Source organism: Lissotriton vulgaris, chromosome 12 (genome assembly GCF_964263255.1).
Source record: "Lissotriton vulgaris chromosome 12, aLisVul1.2, whole genome shotgun sequence".
Taxonomy (NCBI): domain Eukaryota; kingdom Metazoa; phylum Chordata; class Amphibia; order Caudata; family Salamandridae; genus Lissotriton; species Lissotriton vulgaris.
Window position 1 is genome coordinate 14,734,779 of NC_141700.1, and position 25,189 is coordinate 14,759,967.

The following is a 25,189-nucleotide window of genomic DNA, read 5'->3' on the forward strand; positions in this document are numbered from 1 at the left end:
AATCGTATGTGGTCGTGTCCCTACCTACTCTGGAAATCGGAATGGCCCGAGGGTGGGGGAGTGTGGGCCTGGAGGGGTTTGCCGGTGATGGGCAGATGAGTCACTGCTGTGGATGAGCTGTGCCAGCGTCCCGGAGATAAGCATTAACCCTTCACTGCCCAGGGCTGAACGAGGAGGATACTGCCAGTGGCGGGAGGCTTGGTTTGGGGCTGGAAGTTTGTCAGTTCATGGAAGCCAGGAAGGCCTGTATGCTGTTAGATTTGCGGTTCACGAATCTCTGAATATTTTGTCCGCCACGCTGTAAAATACCGATATGGCTCTTGGACAGGAAATGGTTCGGTTACTCTAGCCCACTTTTTCTTTCAAACGCACTGCTGTTTTGTTTTGACCATTATACTTATCTGCGTCACGAGTCAATGCAAGTGTCTCACTTCCCGGAGATGATCTTATTCTGTGAGATAAGTACAACTCGCCTCTCGGGCACACCCTCTGTGTATATGTTAGCTCCTACTTGTAGGAGGAGTTAATTGTAAAATCAAACTGCACTAGCACCGGTGTTCTGCGCACGTACTTACAAGAAAACACAATAGAATATATTGGGTGTGGGGAAAAAAGCGAAGAGTAAAACTTTCTTTTTTTAGAAACAAATAGAAATTCGGTGACGGTCCTTTCAGCATCAGCTGCTGCCTGTGCCTGTGGACCTTGAAATGAATGGCGGCGTTGTCGATCATTTGTTAGACATGTAAGTTACTACCCTGTTTACAGCGAGAGTCGATAGGGGCTTTGTGAGTTTTAACTTTTCACTTAATCAATATTTTTGTATACATCCTCGCCTTCCCTTTTCTGGTTATACGATGTTCACGGAATACCGTTTCTGACCGACTCAATTGTGATGCATTTGACAAAACTCAACAGCCGCTTCTAAAGCGGCAGTGGCAATGTTTTTTTAAAAAGTTGTGTACATAGTTTGGAGGAATAGGAATACGCACTGCTGACGAAACCATGTTCATGTGGAAGCCATAAATGGGGTTAGTGGAAGGTGGTAGAAAGGTGCGGAGTCACGAAGGGTAGAGTGAGCCATGAGAATTATTCAGTACCGGGCCAAACATTTTACAATTGCAACTCATGAATAACAATTATCTTTGTATATGTAACAATGGGTACATACCTCACTCACCTACGTGTAACTAGTGGCCTACAGCTAAAATATGGCTCGCTGTAACAAAAGCATTAATAACCAGCTACCTTACATAAAATAGAAAACTGTGACCCATATACAACAGATACATCTACCTCCAACCATTTATCGATGCAACCCTATGACCGAAGATGACGCGGCAAGATGCGAAAGTCCAGAGCCTGGTGGGGGGAATGCAAGCAAGGGGAGGAGAAGTGTGGCAGGCGGCAGGCGGATTAGGGAGATGTCAGCTGGCCTCGCAATGCTGCCAAATGGCCGGAGGGAAGCCGGATGGGGCGGGAGAGCCTGGTGGGGGGCGGGACTAGCACTGATGTTCTGCGCACGTACTTACAAGAAAACACAATAGAATAATGTATCGGGTGTGGGGAAAAAAGCGAAGAGTAAAACTTAACTTTTTTAGAAACAAATAGAAATTCGGTGACGGTCCCTTCAGCATCAGCTGCTGCCTGTGCCTGTGGACCTTGAAATGAATGGCGGTGTTGTCGATCATTTGTTAGACATGTAAATTACTACCCTGTTTACAGCAAGAGTCGCATGCGGCTAGGCGGTGGAGTAGTGAAAATGAGTGGTAATCGGTGCCGTCACCGAAGAAAAAAGTAAAGTTTACAGGTTTTATTTTCCATGGCGGGAGAGCCTGGGGCGGGAATGCGAGCGAGGGGAGGCAGGCAGATTACGAGGGAAGCCGGATGGGGGCGGGAGAGCCTGGTGGGGGGGGCGTGAATGCGTGAGGGGAGGTGCTGGTGTGGGAGGGGGGAGTTGCTGGTGTGGGAGGAGAAGCCTGATGCCGGATGGGGGCGGGAGAGCCTGGGAATGCGAGAGGCTGGGCTTGCATGCGATGCGCGTGCATGTACACGGGAACTGCATGAAAACCGCAGGGCTGAAAGCCCTTTGGTTTCACAATGTTTTCGCCACTTGAATTCGCTCCGCTCGATGCGCTTGCGCACATCGATAGGTCGCGAGACCTAAAAACTCACAGGGGTGTGCTTCGGATCCCTTAAAGCCATGAGAAAGTTCTTTCCTTATTTGCCATCTTCAGCAAGAGAGTCTGTTGCGAGGGCTTTAATTTTATCTCGGCTCGACTATGCCAATTCTCTTTCTAGCGGAACTCCAGCCTTCTTAGTTGCTCGACTGCAGATTATCCAAAATGCGACGGCACGTTTGTTGTGCAAAGTCCCAAGTAGAGAAAGTGTGCGAATACATATGAAGGAACTACATTGGCTGCCGATTGCGCAAAGGATAATTTTTAAAATCCTTACTTTAGCATTCAAGGCAGTCAATGACCATGGGCCTTCTTACCTGAGGAAAAGATTTAGCCGCTATGTCACCACTCGGTCTCTACGCTCATCTGACTGTAATTTCGAGAGTCCCCCGCTTTCAGCGAGTACGTCTGGGAGGCCAGTCACTTGCTGTTGTCGCAGCTCGGACTTGGAACACCCTACCTCTACCCTTGAGATAGATTGAAAATTTCGTTCCTTTTAAGAAGGCACTCAAAACGTATCTTTTCAGAATTGCCTATTAGCTTTTATAATTCTTTTCCGATGGCCACTTGCTTGTTTTCTTTTTCGCGCCAGGGTACTCTGGTAGTAAAAGAGCGCGCTATAAAACAGCTAAAAATAAAATTAAAAATAAATCTTTAAACCAAGATTAAGGGCAGTCCAACCATGTAAAACTTGCATCGAGAGAAATGTATCAAGCTTCCAATACTCCAGTCTTGGACTTCAACCCCTTTCACATCACAGTATCAGGCTTGTTATCTGCGACTGCTTTACTATGGTTGCCTGTGGCCATCATAGTAACTTTACCTTCACACTGTACGGCATCATTACAAGACCTCAAAGATTGGTTTAAATATGATAAGCAAGTTGCCCCTCACATTGGTCCACATGGTTTATTTTTTTTGCATTCAAGACAAAAAATGACCAAAGAAAACTTACATCCATAAATCTTTATTGTGCCACTCCGCAACAGTGATATTTGTATGTAAATTACAAGACAAGGACAGACTGTATGGCTCTCACGCCGAGACAGTGCAAAAAACATGTGTGCAAAAAAACACGTATCCATTCGGGTTTCCACAGTAGTCAATGACCTTGATCCAGAGCACACTGCACCCACCTTTATCAGCTCAGCTTCCCACTCACTACTCCCAAATCTTTATTTTCTGCAACTTGCCGATGCCCATCCCTTGCCCAAGCTGACAACAGCAGAAAGAAACAATTATATTATAGCATACCAGACTTCAGAAAAGTGGTCTTTAGCCAGAACAAGACATTTAAGCAAGGGAAAGCGCAAGACTACAAACAGCCTTTACGGTAGAGACTGCATACTTGACAAATGCAACACTTACTGAATTAGACTCAGCCCATAGCTTCATTATGCCCGATTCACTGACCAGAACACACAAAGAACACATCTGCTTCTGCACCAAGACACTTCTGGATGGTGGGGTGCACCCACTTCAGAGTTTGTCAGCTTCTGTCCTGAGGTGCACCATAGGCCACATACAAACAGTAGAACTGAGGGATTGACACTTCTGGTGGAGACTGGGCACAGCTTTCATCGCATGCCAGGTGTCGGATCCTCTCCTGGGGTGGAGCAAGGGCCACACTCACTAGGACTGAGGCAAGGGCTGCTGTGAACATCACTATGCAATACAAACAAGGACAAATGACTTGGCCCCACTGTCTAGAGCAGGACGCATGCAGACAAGGAGAATATGGGTGGGATGAGTTCCGCTACAGGGAGCCCCTCACCAAATCATGCAAGATGTGGAGACAACCTTCCTTCAGCTAAAAACTGCAGCGGAATTCACAGATGGCAACTTGTTATATGCTACTATTACAAGCCTACCAATTCGGTTTGTTAAAAAGGAGGTTAGTGTCATTTAAAAAAGCAAACACAGATTTTTCGGGTGGTATGTTAAAAGCGACCGGACACTTCCTTTTGATTTTCTTCAGACTTCACCTGGAGGGAGAATAACAAGAATTAGAAAGGAGGAAACGTCAATGTGACAATACTCTGCTTCTGTGGAGAAATATTAAATTGGCTATTAGTGAAGGTACATGTACAGAATATCCTAAGCAGTGAGTGACAGCACGTTTTGCAAGATTAAAAGCATACCAAGAAGCGCCTCCCATGCATTCTTTGCTAGCACAAATCTTTATGGTTTGTCTTTTCTTTCTGCAGTTTGGACAAGAAGTCTGAAGACCTCCACTGACTGAAGTCCTAGTGCTGTTGCATCCTCCCATCGGGTGAAAGCAGTAACTTTATCAAGAGGCAGTCCTAGAAGGTGAACTCATGCTCAACTAAACAAAGCATCAAAACATGGGGCAAAGGAGATGTGTGCTCTATCAGTAGTGAACTGCAAGCAGAGGGACAGTGCTAGTAAATATAAAGACCCTATGGGCTGCATATTCACACATGATTGGCACTTGGTCAGAATGTCTGGTCTTTCAGACAGCAATGGTTTAAGGAATAAATATCAACACACTGTGCTAAATCGAGAGCTACAAGAACAAATCTGTCCACAAAGTTGCGTGTTGCCATTTTAAAATGGGCCATGCAAGTTGGCAAATCTTCCGTTTTTGCCACAGACAGACATATCTAGGCGGCCAGAGTGGTGACTGCTGCCTACCTTGGGTTTTGATGAAATCATGGCTTGGACACGCTGCCAGGGAACTGGTCACAGTTATATGGACTTTTACCAAATGTTTGCTCCAGTGACCCTAATCTATAAGTCAACTAAACTCAAGTTCACTGAGGTTCTCCAGCTTTTACAGTATTTTCAAAAACAGCCTGACTGAGCACCCAATGGGTGCCCCCTATGCCGTACTAAATTAGCGTGGGCACCAGCCCCCCCTCACACCAACCCATAGGTATTGGTGGCAAATAATTCTAGTTGTGGGGGGCAGTCCTGTTCACCTGTACCCAATAGGGGGCTGCCTAACATCTCTGGTTTAAAGGTCAGTATAGTCACGGACTAGATCTGTTTCACTAACAGAAAACTGTGGTGCCCATTTCACGACTGTCCATGGATGGCGTGATTAACCTAACCGGCTTCCCTTCACCCAGAGTAGATTTGACAGCCTTCATTCGCACCTCTCCAAGCCCCAGGGATAAGTCTTTTATGGGGGCTTGGAGAGAGGGATTCCAATCTCTCCTTAGTGCAGTGCAAGATTCCCTTTTTTGTGTTTCTGGCTGTGAATTAAGTGGGGAGTTCTGAACAAACCCTAAGCAGCCTAAACTAGTCAGGCCGGGTACTCCAAGATCAAGAAGCACCACAAGTCCACAAAAACCAGGCACAAATCCGAGTGTAACCCACTACCTACACCTGCAGTAAGCCATTACTGCTCCCCCTCAATAACGCCCGACAAGGAGGTAAAGGAAGTGTTCATCACCAACTGGAGTACAGAAGCATTGATACCCTGAGTCAGTGACAACGCACAGTATCCATCACCAAGGACCCCTTGAGAAGGCCTTGCACATTCACTTTCATCTTAGTTCACTCACTGGACTACATTACAAAATTATCAGGAAATTACTTTAACTCCCCTACTCCACCACCTAGTCCATTTTGTGCCTTAAAAACCAAGAACCCTTTCCTGTTGACTTTTACAGAAATAGTCCTCCATCATCAAGAGAAAGTTCAACGGAATAAAAACATGGAAAGAAGAAACATACAAGTTAAGACGCTACCACATGGAAACAGAATATAAAATAAGTTCACATTTTAAATGTACCTTAAAAAACATCGCGAGGAATGCATCCTCTTCCAGTGAAATTAAGAACATTCAAAACCGTGTAAACAGCAGCGTACAAAGGTGCATCGTTTTGCAAAACTGCTGCCTACTGAACGGAGGCTTCCGCCCCTTCTCTGCTCTGGCTCAGACCTCAGCTGTGCTCAGCCCATGCCCCCTTCAACCCTTCTGGACTTGCTTGATGGCACAGCATCTGCAACACCTATACTTCATTAAAATATACATCGAGTATGTATATCTCGCCCTGCTTACAACAGTACCCTTCGCTCATCTCTTACTATTGGCTGCATCATTCCACCTCCCGGAGACTGCTTTCATTGCAATACATCAAGGATTATTTTACATAGTACACCGAATCATCCCACATAAAATTAATTTCAGAAATGAATCTTTGTAGAAAATATTTAGCTTTTTATCCACTTCAGCAGACCATTAAACGTTTTGTTTCACTTTAAGCGAGGACTCCAAATGCAAGCCAGACTTGCTGGGTTTACCAATGCTCATCTTCCATTGCATTCAAGGCTACCTTGATTTCATGAGGGTTACACGAGTTCTGGACTCCAGATGAGTAAGTAGACCAGTCTAGTGAGAAGAAATGCTGGATCAAAAATACACGTAGCGCTCCCGCGTGAAAGCAGACGTCTGCTTTTAAAGGCAGCACCCGGCTTCATTCTACCCGGATCAAGATTTGCAAATGGCAACCTTCAGAGAGGCTGTATTCTGAGTGTGCACCTTCATGGCACCAATCAAAAAGACAACAAAAACGGAGGGTGTATTGGGGGCTCTTAGCAAGTACATATAGTTTCCATCTTCAGCTGATTTACTAAGATGCCCTTTTAGGGCCAGATGAGAAACGCCTAGATGCATTTCTGGGCAAGAAAAGTCAATGGTGATCCCTGCAAAAGGCAAGGGAGATTTCCTTCAATATTCACAAAACTGGTGATGGAAAACAGAACTGTTGAATTTCAACCCTTTACTTTTTATGCTTTCTAACTCCATCTCCAACGCCTCTCTCCCCAAGAGCGCCCTAGCAGATGCAGACTGCACTGAGACCCCATTAAAGGAGGACCTGTAAATTCAGAAGGGGGCCACTGGATAAATTTAGATTGGGCACTACAAACCAACTACACTGCTGTTCGACTAGCACGGTCCACTACACAGACAGGCGTTTTCCAAAGCTCTTTGCACATGCACTCTAGATGTATTAATAAACTTTAATACATTAGACGGGAAAGGACTAATTCATGAAAAAGGATATGTAAATGTAAGCCACTGGCTGATACCAGTAGCCTACAATCTCCGGGCTGAGTCACACGAGCAGAGATGCACTAGCGCTGCAAGCAGATGTGCAGCTCAACAGCCCCCACCTTATACTGGCTCAAGCATCGCCATTGCTTTCCCACGTACACAACCAGCATGCACATACCCACCTCATCGCTCAGTTAGAGTTTCTTTGCCGCACATTGTCCTGATGGTTTGTACCAGAGTTGCTCTTCCTGCAAGAGTTGAAAACAGTGTCAGATTTTTAAGGCAGAATTTCGGTCTCCAAAAGGGACAAGTCCAAGATAGGCTGAAGTTACTCACAGAGGTGCTGCTCCCCCATCGTCTTCTTCACGCGCCGCATCGGAAAGAGAAGAGTAAATGTCAGACATTGCTTGAGGTGCACAATAACTCACCAAGCCACATCTAAGGCCTATTTCAGTGCTCCCTTGGGTACTTCCAGTAGGGTGGGTACCTTTCATCAACCCCACACACGTGTCCACCCATCCAGATGACCCATTTACCTAAAGCGTAAAGTCCCTCCCACCATCTTCTGGTCATTTAACTCAAGAAACTGCCGAGCTGGGTTTTAATTCCATCCGTCTGCATTGTCCACCACCCTGGATATTTATAAATAAATCTCAGCCCAGTCTCCGGTTAAATCACTGAACTCCCCTTTACATAACTGTATGGTGCCGCTCGTTCCGAGGAGTCTGCCTGCTGAATCCCTGGTTAAGCTACAGGAGTAGCTAGTGACTGTTCTAGCCCGCTGTCTTACCTGGCGTGAGGAGGTGTTTGCTGCGAGGCCGCAGAGGAGGCAAGAGGTGCGGCCCCGGGACTGCGAGGACCAGCCCACAACATCCACAGCTGTGTCCTCTTCCCAGGTGAGCCGCGCCCCCTCCCAGTGCCCGCCCCCACCAAAGTGCTCTTCACTCCTCGCGGCCCCCGCTTCGCGGGAGCCGCTCGATCCGAGGAGTCTGCCTGCTGAATCCCTGGTTAAGCTACAGGAGTAGCTAGTGACTGTTCTAGCCAGCTGTCTTACCTGGCGTGAGGAGGTGTTTGCTGCGAGGCCGCAGAGGAGGCGAGAGGTGCTGCCCCGGGACTGCGAGGACCAGCCCACAACATCCACAGCTGTGTCCTGAACCCGCAAGCAGTAGAGGGGACCATCCACCGAAAAGAAAAAGGTCAAGGAAGCTGAGAGGGGCAAAAAGGGCCAAAGTGGATACAACCAAGCAAATTCTGGATGCCAGTACGGACATTTCGGCCTCTCCTGAGGCCATCTCTCCGGGAACTGGGTCAGATCACTCTGGCCTTCCACCAGCTACAGCTGTACCAGTGTGCTCAGGGCCGTTTATTTTTGGTGGGACCTCTCCTAACACTGTAGACTTGCTAATCAGCTCACTTACGGACACCCTCAAGAACTTATTGAATCCCTTGTCTGCAAAACTGGACTCCATAGAAGCTAGACTCATGGCTTTAGAAACTACACACAAAAGAAATAGTCCTAGTCCGGGGTTGGGTCCAAATGCACAGACGGTCCCTCGGGAATCAGTGGGGAATAGACCTCCTACTGCTGTAACAAGCACCCAGGCCCCAAATGTGGCATCAGTCCAGTCAGGGGTACAACACAGCATTACCGGTAGTCCTGCCCCCCAAATGCCCTCTTCGTCATCCCAAACGTCTAGGCCCCCTGTTCCCGCTCCAAGAAAATCCAAGCAACCCACACCCCCCCCAACAAACGGGTGAGGGGAGTTCTGCTAACGGACACATTGGCCGCCCCATTAGCCCTAACACTAGGCGCAGGGCGGTCAATCTGCCCCCGAGGCAGTGGCATATAAGGCGATTGTGGTGGGAGTCCCTGAGCTCACTGGTGATGCTAGAGAGCCGCAGGACTCGCTTCGTAACAAAGTAATTAGTTGGCTTAACATCAACAGGCCCCTCCCTCCAAACATAAAAGGAGATGTCTTGATGGTTAGAAGGATTCCATGGATTGGAGTTACCCCTAAGAATAGGGCGGGGGACTGTATCATAGTCAGCTTCAAAAGCCCACTGGTTGCCCCATATATCTGCAACTGGCTGGTAAGGCCTGACAAGTCTAACATCGAATTAGTGTCCCTCTCACACTTCTATCCAAATGTCTGTAATTCAGTTGTGGGGAGGGAACAGAGTTGGACTAGAGTGGGTTTTGCAGTAGATGGCTCACGATACAGGCCCAAGCATAATATACTTCCCGCGCATGGTAATTTCATCCACCAGAATAGATTCTCTTGCCTTGACCAAGTAGATTGACCACAAACGGGAGATGTACAACAGCCTCCAGAAAAATCTGCCTATGGGGTCCCAGCCAGGGGGGAAGTTATATCTGTTCCCATAACAGACAAAAGGGTCCAGGTCCTTGCCAATGAGGGAATGACCTCCTTTGGAAGTATCCCGGGTCAAGCAGAGGTATCATTAAACACACTGATTGCCCCCAATACGCGATCAGTGGAGGTGGCTGTATTGCCCACCTCTCCGCCCATTACAACTGGCCCGTGTGATTCTGACCCTCCTACAGTTACTATACCGTCCATCTACTGTGGGGCAGGCTTGCAACCACAAGGTCCAGGGTTGAGAATCCTCTCCTGGAATGTGGCAGGCATCACAAGCAAGGCAGGTACACCGGATTGGGATCTCCTGGTAAATGGTAGCGACGTCCTCCTTTTTCAGGAGACATGGGCAAGGGAACCACAGACTAGAAGGGGGTTTGATATTTTTGAAATCCCAGCAAAATGGAACGGGAGGGGGAGACCCTCGGGAGGTCTAGCAATCTGGGTTGCGAGTCACATTGGGTGTCAGGCGGAAAAGATGGTCACACTTTCACAGGACATCCAGTGTGTGCTGCTTAGATGGCCTGGTAGAACAACATGGGCCATTGTTAATGTTTATTCGCGACCAGTTGCTGCGGCCAGTGAATCCCCCACCCTAGATGAATTGTCTTCCTTCCTAGGTCAATTGCCAGGTGACCTCAAAATAGTGATGGGAGGGGACTTTAACTGCCACTTCGAACCCTTGGAAGGTCTAAAGGAGGGTGCTCTCACTGCTGAGGATGACCACTGGGGAGTCCATCCTTCCTCCTCACCTCACTGCTTGGTCCCCGCTGGCAGTACAACTTACGTCCCTCACCCTGAACTTTGCACTGAGGGCGTGCAATGGGCGCACCCCATCCGACACTCCCTCACTGTGCACATTCAATAGAAAGGACCACGAGTCAAGGCTGGACTATATATTAATAGATATCACTTTGTGGCCTAAAGTTCACGACTTCAGGGTGCTTCGGAGGACAGATAGTGACCACAATTCTCTTCTATTGGAGATCCAGCATCCAGTCCCCGCAGTAGGGTCGCCAACTACTGCCTGTGGTGATGATCAGGGGGACATGCTCCTCACCACAAATAGGCGCCGGGTGAAATGGGGGAAGCTGATTGACAAAGATGCTATAAACAAGCTATATGGCTTAGCACTCCCCAGGTTCAAGGAGGTGGACGCTCTCATAAATCAACCAAGACCCCTTGATTACAATGAGAGATTATCTAGCATTCATCAGGAACTAGTGAGGGACCTTGCAGAGGTCTTCCATCCGGTGGTACAATCACGAAGGAAAAAGACTCGTTCCCCCACTTGGTACACCTCTGCCTGTAGGAAAATCAAATCAGCGCTAATCTCCGCCATTAAAGAGGACGTTGACAAGGCGAAGGTAGCAGTCCTCAGGAGGGAGTACAAGCTAGCAATGGCCAATGCAAGGGCAGAGTGGGATTGGAACCATTGGCATGATCTGTCTGAAGCCCTAAAAACTAAAGACTCTAGAAAATTTTGGGCCCTGGTAAACAACGGGACGGGGGAACTCAAATCCGCAGTAGAACCTAACATCGCCCCATCTGTTTGGGAGGCTCACTTCGGAGCACTTTATCAAGAAACCACTCTATGGCCCGATGGGACGGCGGTGGAGTCCCCCAGCACCCAGGATATGGCCCTGGAATTCTCCTTAGGTGAGGTGGTGATTGCACTGGAGCGCTTCGCGCTGGGAAAGGCACTGGGGTTGGACAAGCTACCCGGGGATCTTTTTAGACACCATCCTGACATCTGGGGTCCGTACCTTCTTATCCTTTTCAACGCTATATTAGGAGGTATGGCGGTCCCCTGTTCTTGGCTAGGAGCTGAAATTGTGCCGATATATAAGAAAGGGTCTCCTCTGAGCCCGGCCAATTACAGGCCGATTAGCCTTATAGATGTCCCCCAAAAGCTCTTTGCGCGCCTTATTCTGAACCACCTACTAGACTGAGTAGAGGATAATGATATCATGAGTCCCCTGCAGGCTGGCTTTAGAAAAAACACGACCATGAATCAGATCTTCTGCCTCGTCCTCCTCTTCTGGAAGACGGTGAGGATTGAGGGAGGGGAAGACTGTACATGGTCTTCGTGGATCTGAGGTCAGCCTTTGACCTATTCCCGCGCAGGAAACTTTGGGAGGTGTTGGAAAAGCTAGGAGTACCCCCCCAGTTACTCATCATAACCAGGCTGTGAGAGAACAACTATGCGCAGGTCAGGTGTGGGAGGGATGGCAATCTTTCGTCCAGGTTCCCTGTTGGTCGAGGGGTGAGGCAGGGTTGTGTCCTGGCACCGACCCAGTTTTGTCTATTCATCAATAATGTTATTTCATATCTGGAAAACGTCAAGGACAACGACGCCCCATATTTGGCAGGCAGGAGGGTTCCGGCAATTATGTTTGCCGATGATACCCTCCTGCTTTCCAAATCCCCCATGGGGATCCAGAGGATCCTGGATGGATTTGGTCTCTTCTGTCGTCAACACGGCCTAGAGGTGAACACAGAGAAGACCAAGTACATGATCTTTAATCCACCAAATAAAACCAGGCCCAATCCCACCCTGGGTACTGTCAGCCTTGAGAGGGTGTCTACTTTTATATATCTGGGGGTAACATTGCAGGAAAATCTATCATGGGACCGTCAGATAGCACGATCAAGGGTCAAACTGTCCCAGCTGTCGGGCGCAATCTTGAAGGTGGCCAATACTTCCACCTTCAAGCCCATAAGCCCATAAGCCCGGCCCTTGAAACTTACAGGACTCGGGCCAAGGCAGCGGCCATGTATGGCAGTGAGCTATGGGGGTACAAAGCTGGAAAAGACCTACCAATAGTGGAAAACAGTTTTCTAAGGCGCTTACTAGTTCTCCCACGAGCCACGCCACTCCTGCCATTGAGAATGGACATGGGTCTTCCCCCTATTGCAGAGGAGCTTGTGTCAAAGCCAGTGAAGTTCTGGCACAGGCTTTGGTCCACAAATGAACTTCATCACTATAGGGAGGATCTTACCCATGTCATGAGCCTGAACTGCAATAGCAAAATCCCCTGGCTTGCCTTTGTAAAAAATGAACTGCTTACCATGAACTTCCCTGAGCTATGGGAGGATCCTGCGCGAGGTTGCCAAAGGATCTCGCGCAAAGCTTTGACCCAAATCTATAAAGACAGGTCCCTTGCACATATGATGGATGCTCAAAACAGCGGCACCCTTACTGCGCGATTCCTGGAATCCAAAAATTCTTATGTTTTTGAACCTTTTATGGATTCTATTTTCCCTATCCTGGCGAGGAAATTGTTTGTTCAATGGAGGCTAGGCACACTTCCCACTAAATCATTTACCCACAAGTGGACCAATGGGGGTGACAAAATATGTCCTTGTTGTAACATCCATGAGGAAGATGACCTCCACATCTTGTTTGTGTGCCCTGCCTATCAAAGGCCCAGAAAATATTGGATAGCGCCGCTCTGTAGGAACCTGGGGTTTAGAAAGTATACGCAGGCATTTAGAATCATGAAAAACAGCACCTTGGGTCACATTGTGTTCGCTATATCCAAATTTCTAATGGCAGTATGGCTGATCAGAAAGAAAAAAGCCCCCTGAACCATTTTACTGTTATTTAATTCCTTCCTCGCTGGATGAGAGAGAATTTTATACAATGTATTTAAAAATGTATTTTAATGTATGTAATGTCTTGTACTGCATCTTTTATGGTCTATATGGCCGAAATAAAGAATTTTTGGATTGGATTGGATTGCATAACTAATAGTATGCAGATACTGTCACTCCAACTCTCCAGCACTGACCACTGCTACAGTCGCCGTGCCCTCTGCCTTATGAAGGGCAGTCTAGTGAAAAGCGATCACCGAATCCAAGCAAAAAGAGCCCAAAAGCTTCCTCCTGCTAGCAGCAGTATTAAGGGAGAGTGGACATAAGCAAATTACTTGCAGGACCAACACATGCCCAAAACATGCCAAGGGGCACTCGGGCTGGCGCTTGGACGTCATGTCAGGTGCATCACAGCAAACAGCAGTAAATGGAGCCCAGCACGTGATTCCAGAACATAGGCACGCCTATTCACTTACCAGAGCAAAAGCAAGCAGAGGAAAAAAGAAAAGATCATGCTTGTAAGGACTGGGTCAAGCCCAACAAAATAAACTCCAAGATTAAGGGCAGTGCTTAATTTGAGGCGGTGGTTTCCGGTGCACAGTTGTTTATTAATTCAATATACATTAAAATTACTAATACGGGCATCTCAAGCCATACATGTAGGTTGGAGAGGGTGTCTGGAATAGCCTGAATTGTCACACTTGTAGCAGTGGGACGGTAAGTGGTTGTTTAAGTACTGCCATTGGAAGAACGGGCACTGGAAATGGGTGATGCAAGGTGCAGGGTCTCCCAACCAGGGCCCTGACACTTTTTACAGACACAAAAAACAGATTAGGTGAATCTGGTTAATTTCAGCTCTTGCCTCAACCATCCCTGTGAGATTCATGAAAAACAGTTAATTTCCTGCTGTGTCCACTAAATCTGGGAGGTACGCTTTACCCCTAAACCCGCCCCAGCCCATCGGTTCTGACCGGGTTCATGTACCCAAAGCATTTCAAGTTCTGCAGTGTGGAGTGCTCGCATCTCCGACGTGCACAACAATCTTTACCTCTTACGAGAAGCTTCTCTATCAAGCCTTCAGATTGGTAACAATTGTACGAGGAAGATTGAATGTTGTTTCAAGATTTAAGCAGGCTACTGATCCAAGCAGGATTGATTCAAGGTGGAAACCTCATCTGAACGAAAGGCAAGATTCCGCGTCCACGGACAGAGTGGCACTTGCTGGAGAGAATCGAAGTTCAAATCCACTGTTCATCTCCCCACCTCACGAGAGTGCACCGGACATGGCCAAGGTCCAGGCTCATGGCTGGATGTAAAACGAAGCCTAAGATTGCTTTCATCCGGTCTATAATCAAGGCCAGAAATAAAAATGCAACTAAAGGAACCAGGTGCGTCACAAGCTGTACTTTTCCAAACCCAACAAGTTACTGATTAGCAGACATGTGAATTTGCAATAATTAAATAAGTTGACACCAGGTTAAGCTGGCAGAAAAAAAATACAGGAAACACTTAAGCAATGAGCAAAGCTGCATCACAGCCAAGCTCATTCAAGCAGCATATACTGCCAGTCATCGAGCATGTAAATGAACACGGGAAGAGGCACAGTTTGGCTTTAGCAAATGTTCTTATAATCTACCAGAAATTTCAATCTCACTTCCATTACTTTTTGCATCATCCTTCTATTGGCTAGACTAAAGAGAAAAGGTTTATTAAAGTGGTGAAAAGACACGACATTTAATACCTCAATAAACTAAGCAATGGCCATTTTAACAAGAAGACTTGTTCCTGATCTGGGGCGGATGAGTCGAGGCTGCCTGAAAGAGTGCACAGCGCTACGCAACTCAAGACACAGGAGCCAGAGGTTTTCCGGAATGATGGGCATAAGGGCCAATGAGTTCAAATCCAAGGCTCTTATCAGAGACACATAAAATGCCAAACAGAAAATAGAAGAAGTGCTGGGTCTCCCAAAAAGAAGTCAGCAGTGTCCTCTACTTATAAATTGCTGATTAAGTGATTTACACAAAGCCCTGCTCCCACATTGGTACAAGCCCACGCGCAGCTAGACTACCACACCCACAAACCCTTCAGCGCATGAGTGAAGATCACTCGTTCTCACCATCTGGAACCTCGTCTGGCTTTCGCCTCTTCTCATAGATGAAGATGATGGTCACCAGAACCAGCACCTCGACCACAATCCCCAGGAAGGGCCAGAGGGCAGCGAGGCGGCTGCGCACGCGTAGGGAGACGGTGGCGCCTCCGCTGCCCAGCAGGTTGGTGCCGTTGCAGATGTACGTGCCTGGGTCGGTCTCCATGCTGAGGGCACTGATCCGCAGTTCGGATTTCGTGCCATTGGATTTGATGTGATAGCGGTCACCGGTGCCGTTCAATATAGGCTGAAAGAACAGAGTTGATTAGAGGGATTCTAACTCATGCCAACAAATTTACATGTGGGTAAAAAAAAAGCTGCACGCTCACCCTTTTATAACGAGAAATACAGCACAAGTACAATACTACCACGCTTCACAGGACCAAGGCCAACGCTGCTGGGACACATTAGCAACACAGGCAGCAGAAAACAAAACAAAAGCCACCTGATGCTCCTTTACTTCTTGACCAATCAGCCGCCCTGTAGAGACCCATCACAAAAAGATGCATAGGGAGGGTCTTTACCTAATCAGCAACAAACAAGCAACCCCTTGAGTAAATGCCTGAGAACAATAAACAACAACAAGCTGCACACACAAGTGAACTGACTCGGAAGTTCATCAAGGCAAAGTAAATTAGCACTGGTTTTAAATGGAACCCAGCTTAACATCTCTTCAAAACACTAAGGAAGGAACTCACATGAGCAGACCGGATACAAGCATTGAAAAGGGAAGCGCATGTCTCTGCCTCTCATCCAACACTGAAACGATGAGGTCACATGGACACCTTACGTGCAAGCACTGAAAGAACATGTCCACGCCTCTCACAGAAGCATTGAGAAGATATGGTCCTGTGCAAGCCTCTAAGCTATACATACGAAGTGACACCTATTATGAAACCACAACGCTTCTTCACAAAACCTCAACTTTGTATTCTTACAATATAGAATCCCATCCTAAGTTGTGTTCCCTAAAGCAATTCTTCAAGTGTACATCCACTGCCACACCCCCTAGTAACACAACTTGTGACAAACCTCGTTGGCGCCGTCCATCACCTTGTACCAGTTCCAGTTCTCCACTGGTGGGTAAGATTTGCTCTTACAGGTCATGACCCCGACGTCACCTTCATTGCCATGCTCACTTGGCTTGTATGCAACCACGTGGGGTGAAACTAGGAGAATGGAAAAAGTGCACACAGGTCAAGATAAGGAATTAATCTGCAATACTCCATTTCACTACAGACATTGGCCTAAAACCCGAAGAACAGGGTGAGAAGGCGAGAACGCTGTGGTGCATGTCCACGGCAGGATAGAATACATCTGTCTACTGCGTCACGATCCAGTGTATTAGCACCAGAGACCGTTCAAGCTGGAGCAATATTTATTTAGTACTTTGAAGTGGACGCCATGCTTTGCACGATACAAATCTTGCTATTATGTCCCAAGAGCCATCATCTGTAATGATCTTCACAGCAAAGAATACTGCACTAGCAGGCCCAGTGGGAAGGCTTGGATCTCAACAAAGCAGTTTCCGACCCCTCCAGACTCCCACCACCCTCAGTCTGCTTACTCAGTGCGCTCATAAGCTCAATATCCTGCCCCCTTCAGCTGTTCATTCAACAATCCATCAAGAAAAGCACTGGAAAAAAAAGTTTGTCAAGGAAAAACCCCTATCCTGAGTGGCCATCTAAAAAGGGGTCCAAGCACAAGGTCGGCCATAACTCCTTACCTGCAACCTCGATGGTTCCGGACACAGGTGGGTCCGTCTTGAAGTGGCAAGTGTACACACCGGAAGTGTCTGAATTCACCTGAGAGACACTAGGAAGAGAAACAGTTGCAATTAGGAGCAAACTTACAATGCAACAAAAGAGCTATTTAAGCGGTTCATGTGCTCAGAAGAGGCCTCAAAATTTACAGGCAACTGGGTATTGGACAGAAGACCTCTGCCCCGCCCTCGACGGCCCTGCAGACCTGGCCATTGAGAAGGCCGGCACAGGCATCCTGACACTGCAGTGACGTGGCTAACAGCTGTGCGATGTACAGTCAACCATGGAAGTCCAGCAACACCGGGCATCTGCAACGCCACTTTAACAAGCCCATCGCCCCGCTGCCAGCTAGTAAGCTCTGCAGTAGCAGGACTGCAACAGATCAAGCAGGCATACAGTTAGATGGAGAACAGAAAACCCTGACACTGATGCCTTTACATTTCCATTAGCCACTAACTTCCAAGGAACAATCTTGCTTGTTTCAGCTAAAAGAGAGTCTGTACATTTTATTTAAGAAATTGGGAACATGTGATCTATTGGGCACCACACAGCTATAGTCATTCTGCAAGCCGGGCGGAGGTCAGAAGCTGAGCCCCTTTGAAGGAGTGTTTCTGGCGTCCGCCCTGTTCCCTCTGCCAGGCTCTGCCATCTGAAGCCGCAGGATTAACTGGGAGCGACAGGCTGGTGGACCGTGGCCGCGGCACCGCTCCGGCGCTCATTCCACAAAGGATTAAACTACTTGAGTAGAGAAAGGGCCACTGTTCTCAGGCTGCTCCTCTTTCCAGCTGACTAGTTCTCCAAGCAGGGATCAGTGTGAGAACAAACTTCAAAACAAGAGTCACTTCTACAGCACAATTAGGCAGAGCACGCAGCAAAATGGACTTGTATTTCTTTGTTTATACATGCATGTAAAAGGTGCATGCTGGTAAACAGATTCAGTTTGAACTGCGATGTTGGAATCTTTTAGGAGGCAAACGATGGGTGGCAAGTGAACCAAAAGCAATTTTTATTACAGAACGTCCAGAATTCCACGGGGTGGGACTCCGATGAAGGCTACAGTGAAGGTACCGAAACGTGATGAAGCGCGCTGTAGCTCAGACACAGCAAGAAGGAGGGCAGGGTGGCAATATCAGTATGAACAGGACAGATAGTGGATTATCTTAACAAGGTTCAAAGGTATGACTATGGCCCTATTGCTGCCGGACAAATACCTGCTTGAAATAGTAGAGAAGGTGGCAGCTTAGATAGGCGAGGCTGGGGTGGTGCCAACCTAGGGAGATGGTTCTGTCATAGTCACTCCGACATTATTGGACTCGCATCAGGTAGATCCACCAGCCCCAAAAGGAGTAGTATTTTTTTTAGAGACCGGAATAAGTGGAAGGTGTTTTGCTCCTCCTCACGAGAGCTATGCTCTGTTACATGAAGAGGAGGAGTCAAACAAGACTGTCCGAGAAACACATCTGTAGGCGATGGTGAAGTAGAATCTAGCGTTCTACTTTCAACTGATACACGCACACCACAAGTAGTATTTCAAAATGGTTTGTTCGCTTAACTACATCGCTGCTGCAGCAATTCCCCTCCTGTGCTGCAGATCCTTTATTCCCATCATTCATGACGAGCTCAGCTCGTCATCAGCACAGCTCAACCGTGCCTCATGACGAGCTGAGCTCGTCATGAGCATCGAAGGGGTTAATATTCAGTACATGTCTACATAAGGGGTTATCACAAGCCTCACATTTTATCAGCAACTCTGCAGGTAAATAGACAAATTAAGGCGAATATTAAGTGCCAATCATTTCATCGTTCGTCCATAACCCATTAGTCCTAGGCCAGGGTTCTACAAAGCCAGTCTGGAGGGCCAGACCCATGCTAGAATGTTAGCATATCCCCATGGAGATCAATGTAGTTCTTTCAAATCTGGTTTGGACTGGGCCATAGTGAATGTGTCGATTATGGTTTCACCCAGTCACCCTTAATGGCTGAATTAGGTCTGATTTGTTAAGCCAAGAGGTGCAGTATCAACATACCTTACGCCAGAATATTGGAAGTGGAAATACCAATGCTCCCTCCCCTGTAGTGATAGGAGTCAAGGCAGGTGGTGTGAAGAATGGACCCAAGAAAATCCTGGGCTTGAGTGATGTGGCTTTTGTAGTTAGCGGAGTCACTGTGCAGAAGGAGCACGAGGACACAGTCGTCAGGAGGGCGGAGATCATTTTAGTGCTGTGCCAGAGAGGCTTCGGTTGGATGAAACTTTTCAATATATGGTGTTAGGGACCCAGAAAGAAAATACATAAAGCAAAAGTGGAAAGGATCAACTGCAGGGGGCATGCATGACAAACTTCGAACTGCGAAAAACAGTACTGAAAGTCGAGATCCTAAAAGCATAATCCGAAAGGGCAGTCATTTTAGAGAGTGGACAAGTCGGCTGAAGTCTGGCAGCTCAAGCATTCTAGGGGAGTGGCGACACAAAGCAGTCCCTATACTGCAACGGGGTGAACTGTAGGTGGGTGCGGGATGAATGTAATAACGATGTAAAGCGATGTTGGTAGTTTCCGGAGAAGTGTTACAACGGGAGAGGATGCAGTGATTCAGAAACAAGCTCCGTGGCAGGGATGTTTGGGGGTTGGTGAGTTACAGGAGAGGTAAGCGGACCAGAAGATGTTCCCTTGGGTGACAGGGCGGAGAAAAGGTCTTGAAAAAGAAGACATTTGATGCAGTGTGTATATGTGGGCAGATTTCAGAAAGGTCACTGGACAGTGAGCTGTGAACAAAGGGATAATATCACTGTCCAAAGACTAGAGCAGGGGAAGACGTCAGGGCTGCATGGCTGCCAGTACCCGGGACATCACAGTGCTTTGCACTCTGCACTTACTTGTAAGCGGTGCTAATGTCGTTGGAGTCATCTTCCCGGAGAGTCTTGTCTCCCTTCATCCATTTGTGGCCGGTGATGTTCGATGGAAGCAACGTGACGTTGCAGAAGAGAACAGCACTGCTGCCAAAAGTGAACTCTGAAGGGCTGGTGAACAAAACCGGATCTGAGGGACAGAAGAGAAACCAGCATAAATATACCAGACAGAAGAGCTCCAAGTCCTGTCCCTAGTGACTGCAAACGAAACAGCCAACGACTTGTCCACCAGCCTCAGTCACAAACTGGCCCTCCTCACCCTATCTATGAAGGATGGTTTAAAAACATCGACTGTGCACAAACTAGCAAGAGAAGCATATTCACGACTGGACAAGAAAAACCTAGAAAACTTCTATCAGTGAGAAAATGAAGCGCTTGCAAATGTGACAAAGTACAATAGTTACCAAAAGATGCTAAAAGATAAACTAAAGTAAATGAGTGAGCTAGCATGGCCAGGTGGGTTCGAGGCAAGAGGTGTCATGATGTGGCTTCTAAAAGTGGAACATCCCAGCCTACCTAGCCCTGGCTGGAGGACACCCATTATCACCCAGCCAGGCCCACTTTTTGCTAAAAAAAAAACAAAAAACCAACGTAGTCTTGAGCAGCAATAAAACAGACACCTATGTGAGGAACAGACGTCTACTGCACAGCACCACAGTCAAGGAGCAGGAGGAAGGAAGACGTAGCATACAAACAGGGTCTGCCTCGTCACAGCAGCGAGGCCTGACTTTAGAGCTGGGAAACAGCATTGGATACCTTGGAGCAAGGTAGGGAGGGTAACAGTGTTTGGAGATCAACAGATGAGACAGATCGGTGCAATCCCGCCTGAGCAGGTCTGTGGTGGTAGGCTTGCAGGAGAAGGGTTCACAAGGAAGGGAGTCTCGTGGTTCTACACAAGGTGGTTCAGGAAGGAGTCTTCATAGATGGCACAACAGGGGGAAAAGCACGGTAGACGGAGGCATCCAGGCGGACTGCACACCACCACAGTCCAGCTGGCCACTCACATTCTAGCACGATAACGTTTGCCTGTGAGCGGATCCACTTGACTTTTGGAGTCTTCCAGAGGTGGTTGCGGTCTGGGTCATTGCTTGCACGGCACTCATACGTGCCAGTGTCTTCCACGAGAAGGGCTGTAATATGGATCGCACTGGCGGCGTGGACATTGTAGGTGACATGGATCTGGACGCGGTCTTCACGAGCACCTTGCCAGAGCTGAGAAAATGTAGCATTGGGTTCATCTGCTTCAAACCACCACTGGATTTCAGGGATGGGCCGGCCTACAGCTTCGCAGTGCAGCTCCACACTGTCGCCACTCAGCTTCACCTGGGACAGCGGCGACTTTATGAAACCAGCTAGGGAGGCGGAAAGTGTTAGTGCAAAAAAGGTTAGAAGAAGACTGAGAGGGAGACAACCAGAGCGGTTAGAGGTCAGACACACATCCATCAAATCAAAGCCAACATTTACCAAATTGAGGTATACCTAGGACAGCAAACACAGAACTGCATTCAAACCACAGATCTGCAAAAGCAGGTAGATACAACAGAGCGGAATGTGAAAGCACTGGTGGAGCGGTCCACCGAGGTCACATCTTGAGACTCCATCGGAGACATCAGGCGGTGCAAGGGGCCCAGCTGTTGCAGATGTGCCAGTCAGTGCTGTGCAGCAGTGGCTCTAGACCAGTACTCTCAAATTAGTCTAAGAGTAACCCCTTTAAACATGTCTGGATAATCTTTTCAGGGACAGGCAAGAAATGCAAAGGAGTTATTTGGGAGAAAAAACATGCAGCTTATTCGACAGACATCCTATAATTACTCTGACAAACACCAGATGCAAAGAGGCAAGCTGCACATCACTGCAGGAGAGGGCGAATGTGCTTCTGGGAAGCACCAAGAAAAGGAAAGGAATCCAGAAGCCCTAAAGACCAGGGTGTCCAACAAGGGGTTCAGGCCCTCTTTGAGCTCGCTCCCCTCTTCAGTCTCAGGCACAGCCCAGGTAGAAAGGAATGCAAAAATAACAGTTGATAGAAAGCTAAACAAAGTCGAACATTCATCACAGTAAAGAGTGAAGTGATCTTGACCTAAACCCATTTTTTTTGCTCCAGTTTAAGAGCAGCAATACCAAAGGGGATGATGGACGGAGCGTTTGAGCAAATCAAACACTCACCCCCAGTCAACTGATCTGGGTTTAATCCATCATCATCCTTTAGCTCACCTCCACCCCAGTTCAGACATGGCCACATGCAAATCAGTCTGACCCTGTGCCTCGTGGGAACAGTCCAGCCCGAACTGCCAAGCCATCTCTTTCCTGGACAGGAAACAAGCATCCTGGGACCGGTTTCAGGCTTCAGCCCATATTAGCAAGGATAGCTTGTTTCCAGTGGCATGGAGAGCACAGGAGTCACGTCCCGGTTTCAGGCTTTCAGCCCTTATTAGCAAGGATAGCTTGTTTCCAGTGGCATGGAGAGCACAGGACTCACGTCAGAGCATACCCGTCCCATTCGGGGTGACAAATGCAAAAACAGTTGGACAGAATGCAGAACAATGTCATACATTCACCCCAGTACAGAGATCTGGGTCTAAATCGTTTTTTTGCTCACCATGCAATTCCAGTTTGAACCCAGCCATATGCAAATCAGTCTTGACCCTGTGCCCAATGGGAACAGTCCAGCCCGAACTGCCAAGCCAGGTCTTCCCTGGACTGGAAACAAGCATCCTAGGACCGGTGTCGGGATATCACCCCTCATCAGTCAGGATAGCCTGACTCCAGTGGCATGGAGAGCACGGGACCCGCGTCTGAGCATACCCATCCCACTCGGGGTGATAAATGCAAAAAGAACAATTGATGGACGGAATGCTGAACAATGTCAAACATTCCTCCCAGTACAGAGAACTGAACCAGGACGCCAGTTTCGGGTCCAAGGAGGATCCAGCCTGGCCGTTCAGGCTGGAGTGTTTCCATGAGGAGCAGGGTCAAGACTAACTCACATGGCTGAGTCCAAACTGGGGTGGCGTAGTGAGCAAAAGGGTGGATTAAACCAAGATCTCATGACTGGGGATGAATGTTTGATACAATCAGCATTTCGTCCATCATGTGTTGCTGCAGCACAGGCAGAAAGGAATGCACAGAATGAGTGGGTCATAGAAGACCACCACCTGTGCCCGCTGTCCATTTCCTACTCTCCTTGGGACCGGGCAGTGCCTGAAGCTACTGAATACCAAGGAATGCAGCCTTGGACCCAAGGGCCAGATAGCGATATACAAGACGATGTATATATGAATGGTGTGGTGCCCTAAAGCAGTGACAATTGTGCTGATAAGTCTGGGTTTTGTGGAAAGGCTTCAGGTGAGCAAAGTTTGGGGGGGGTTTAGGTGGAGTGTTCTGCTGGTGGATGTGTGACTGGTGTCACGATGTGTGGTATGAGACAGTCGTGCAACGGTGTTATGATTCATATGATATGAAGTGTTGATTCCTTGACATGTGTGAGATTGTGTTGTATACACTGATGACGTGTCACAAGATGGAGTGTGGAAGTGGCGAGTCTTTAGGATATTAGCTGTTTATTTTGTTGCAAGATATAGGTTGTGGTGTTATATTGCGCGACTCAACAACCATTTAGAGCAGGACATCTATTTGAGTAGAGTACTTTTGGATAAAGAAACATTGTTATACATTGTTTGTACCCTTGTAACATGTTAAATACATTTTTTTTTTTACAATTTTCTATCCTGGTCGGCAAACTAGTATATTCACACTGTTCTTCCAGAGTGTGAGTTTTGTTGGCGTGAGGTTGTGTGGTAGTTTTTTGGGGGGTTTCTAGACATCATCTCATAGTAATGTATATATTTTGGATGTTTTTACTGTCTCTCTAAAAAGGAACCATCTTCATATTTGGCGGGCTGGACTATGGCAGGCTGCTTATGTTGATAGAAAACAAACTAAGTGAAGGATATTCTATTACCAGGTAGGGTTTGTTTCCTTTGTAGATTATGTTGTATTTTGTGGCGTGTCAACACTGGGCGCTATACAAGTCTGAAAGTGCTGCAAGTACAGGGTGGGCAGTCTCGTGGAAGGAGCACTGCCCTGTGAATCTTCATGGCGAGTAGGGACTGTTCACTGGGGCATTCACCAGCGCCCGGGCGTGCCCTGGGCCTCGCAGGCCGCCAGTCCCTGCTGTGAATCACGGCCCCCACCGGAAGCGCATGACCTACAAACCCTGCGGGGTAAGGTCACCTTGGCAGCCGGGCACGGCCTGGGAGCAGCTGAGCTGTAATCAGAGGCAACAGGCACGGTGGAGGCCGGACCCGCCCAGGGAGGACGTGACTGTCCGCTCGGCGAGCAGCAGCTCTCAGAGACAGTCTACAGCCACCCGGTGTGACGAGAGAAAGACAGGAACAAACAGCAGGCCTCCAGAGACAGGCAGCCTACAGTCACCCGGTGTGACGAGAGAGAGACAGGAACAAACAGCAGGCCCCCAGAGACAGGCAGCCTACAGTCACCCGGTGTGACGAGAGAAAGACAGGAACACACAGGCCTCCAGAGACAGGCAGCCTACAGTCACCCGGTGTGACGAGAGAAAGACAGGAACACACAGGCCTCCAGAGACAGGCAGCCTACAGTCACCCGGTGTGACAAGAGACAGGCCTCCAGAGACAGGCAGCCTACAGTCACCCGGTGTGACGAGACAAAAACAGGCCTCTAGAGACAGGCAGTCTACAGTCACCCGGTGTGACAAGAGACAGGCCTCCAGAGACAGGCAGTCTACAGTCACCCGGTGTGACGAGAGAAAGACAGGAACAAACAGCAGGCCTCCAGAGACAGGCAGCCTACAGTCACCCGGTGTGACGAGAGAAAGACAGGAACACACAGCAGGCCTCCAGAGACAGGCAGCCTACAGTCACCCGGTGTGACGAGAGACAAAAACAGCAGGCCTCCAGAAACAGGCAGTCTACAGTCACCCGGTGTGACAAGAGACAGGCCTCCAGAGACAGGCAGTCTACAGTCACCCGGTGTGACAAGAGACAGGCCTCCAGAGACAGGCAGTCTACAGTCACCCGGTGTGACGAGAGAAAGACAGGAACAAACAGCAGGCCTCCAGAGACAGGCAGTCTACAGTCACCCGGTGTGACAAGAGACAGGCCTCCAGAGACAGGCAGTCTACAGTCACCCGGTGTGACGAGAGAAAGACAGGAACACACAG

General features: G+C 48.2%; 1 protein-coding gene across 1 annotated transcript; it reads right to left on the reverse strand.

Annotated features, from left to right (window-relative positions):
• Positions 1-3,128: 3,128 nt before the first annotated feature.
• Positions 3,129-21,450, reverse strand: BSG (basigin (Ok blood group)). The gene is made up of 8 exons (XM_086946742.1): positions 20,997-21,450; positions 19,960-20,122; positions 17,051-17,139; positions 16,357-16,493; positions 15,295-15,571; positions 7,540-7,564; positions 7,386-7,451; positions 3,129-4,162 (listed from the first exon to the last, which is right to left on the reverse strand). Exons 1-7 carry the CDS (start codon positions 21,433-21,435, stop codon positions 7,394-7,396), a joined length of 1,188 nt encoding a protein of 395 aa, XP_086802868.1. The 5' UTR covers positions 21,436-21,450; the 3' UTR covers positions 3,129-4,162; positions 7,386-7,393.
• Positions 21,451-25,189: the final 3,739 nt, after the last annotated feature.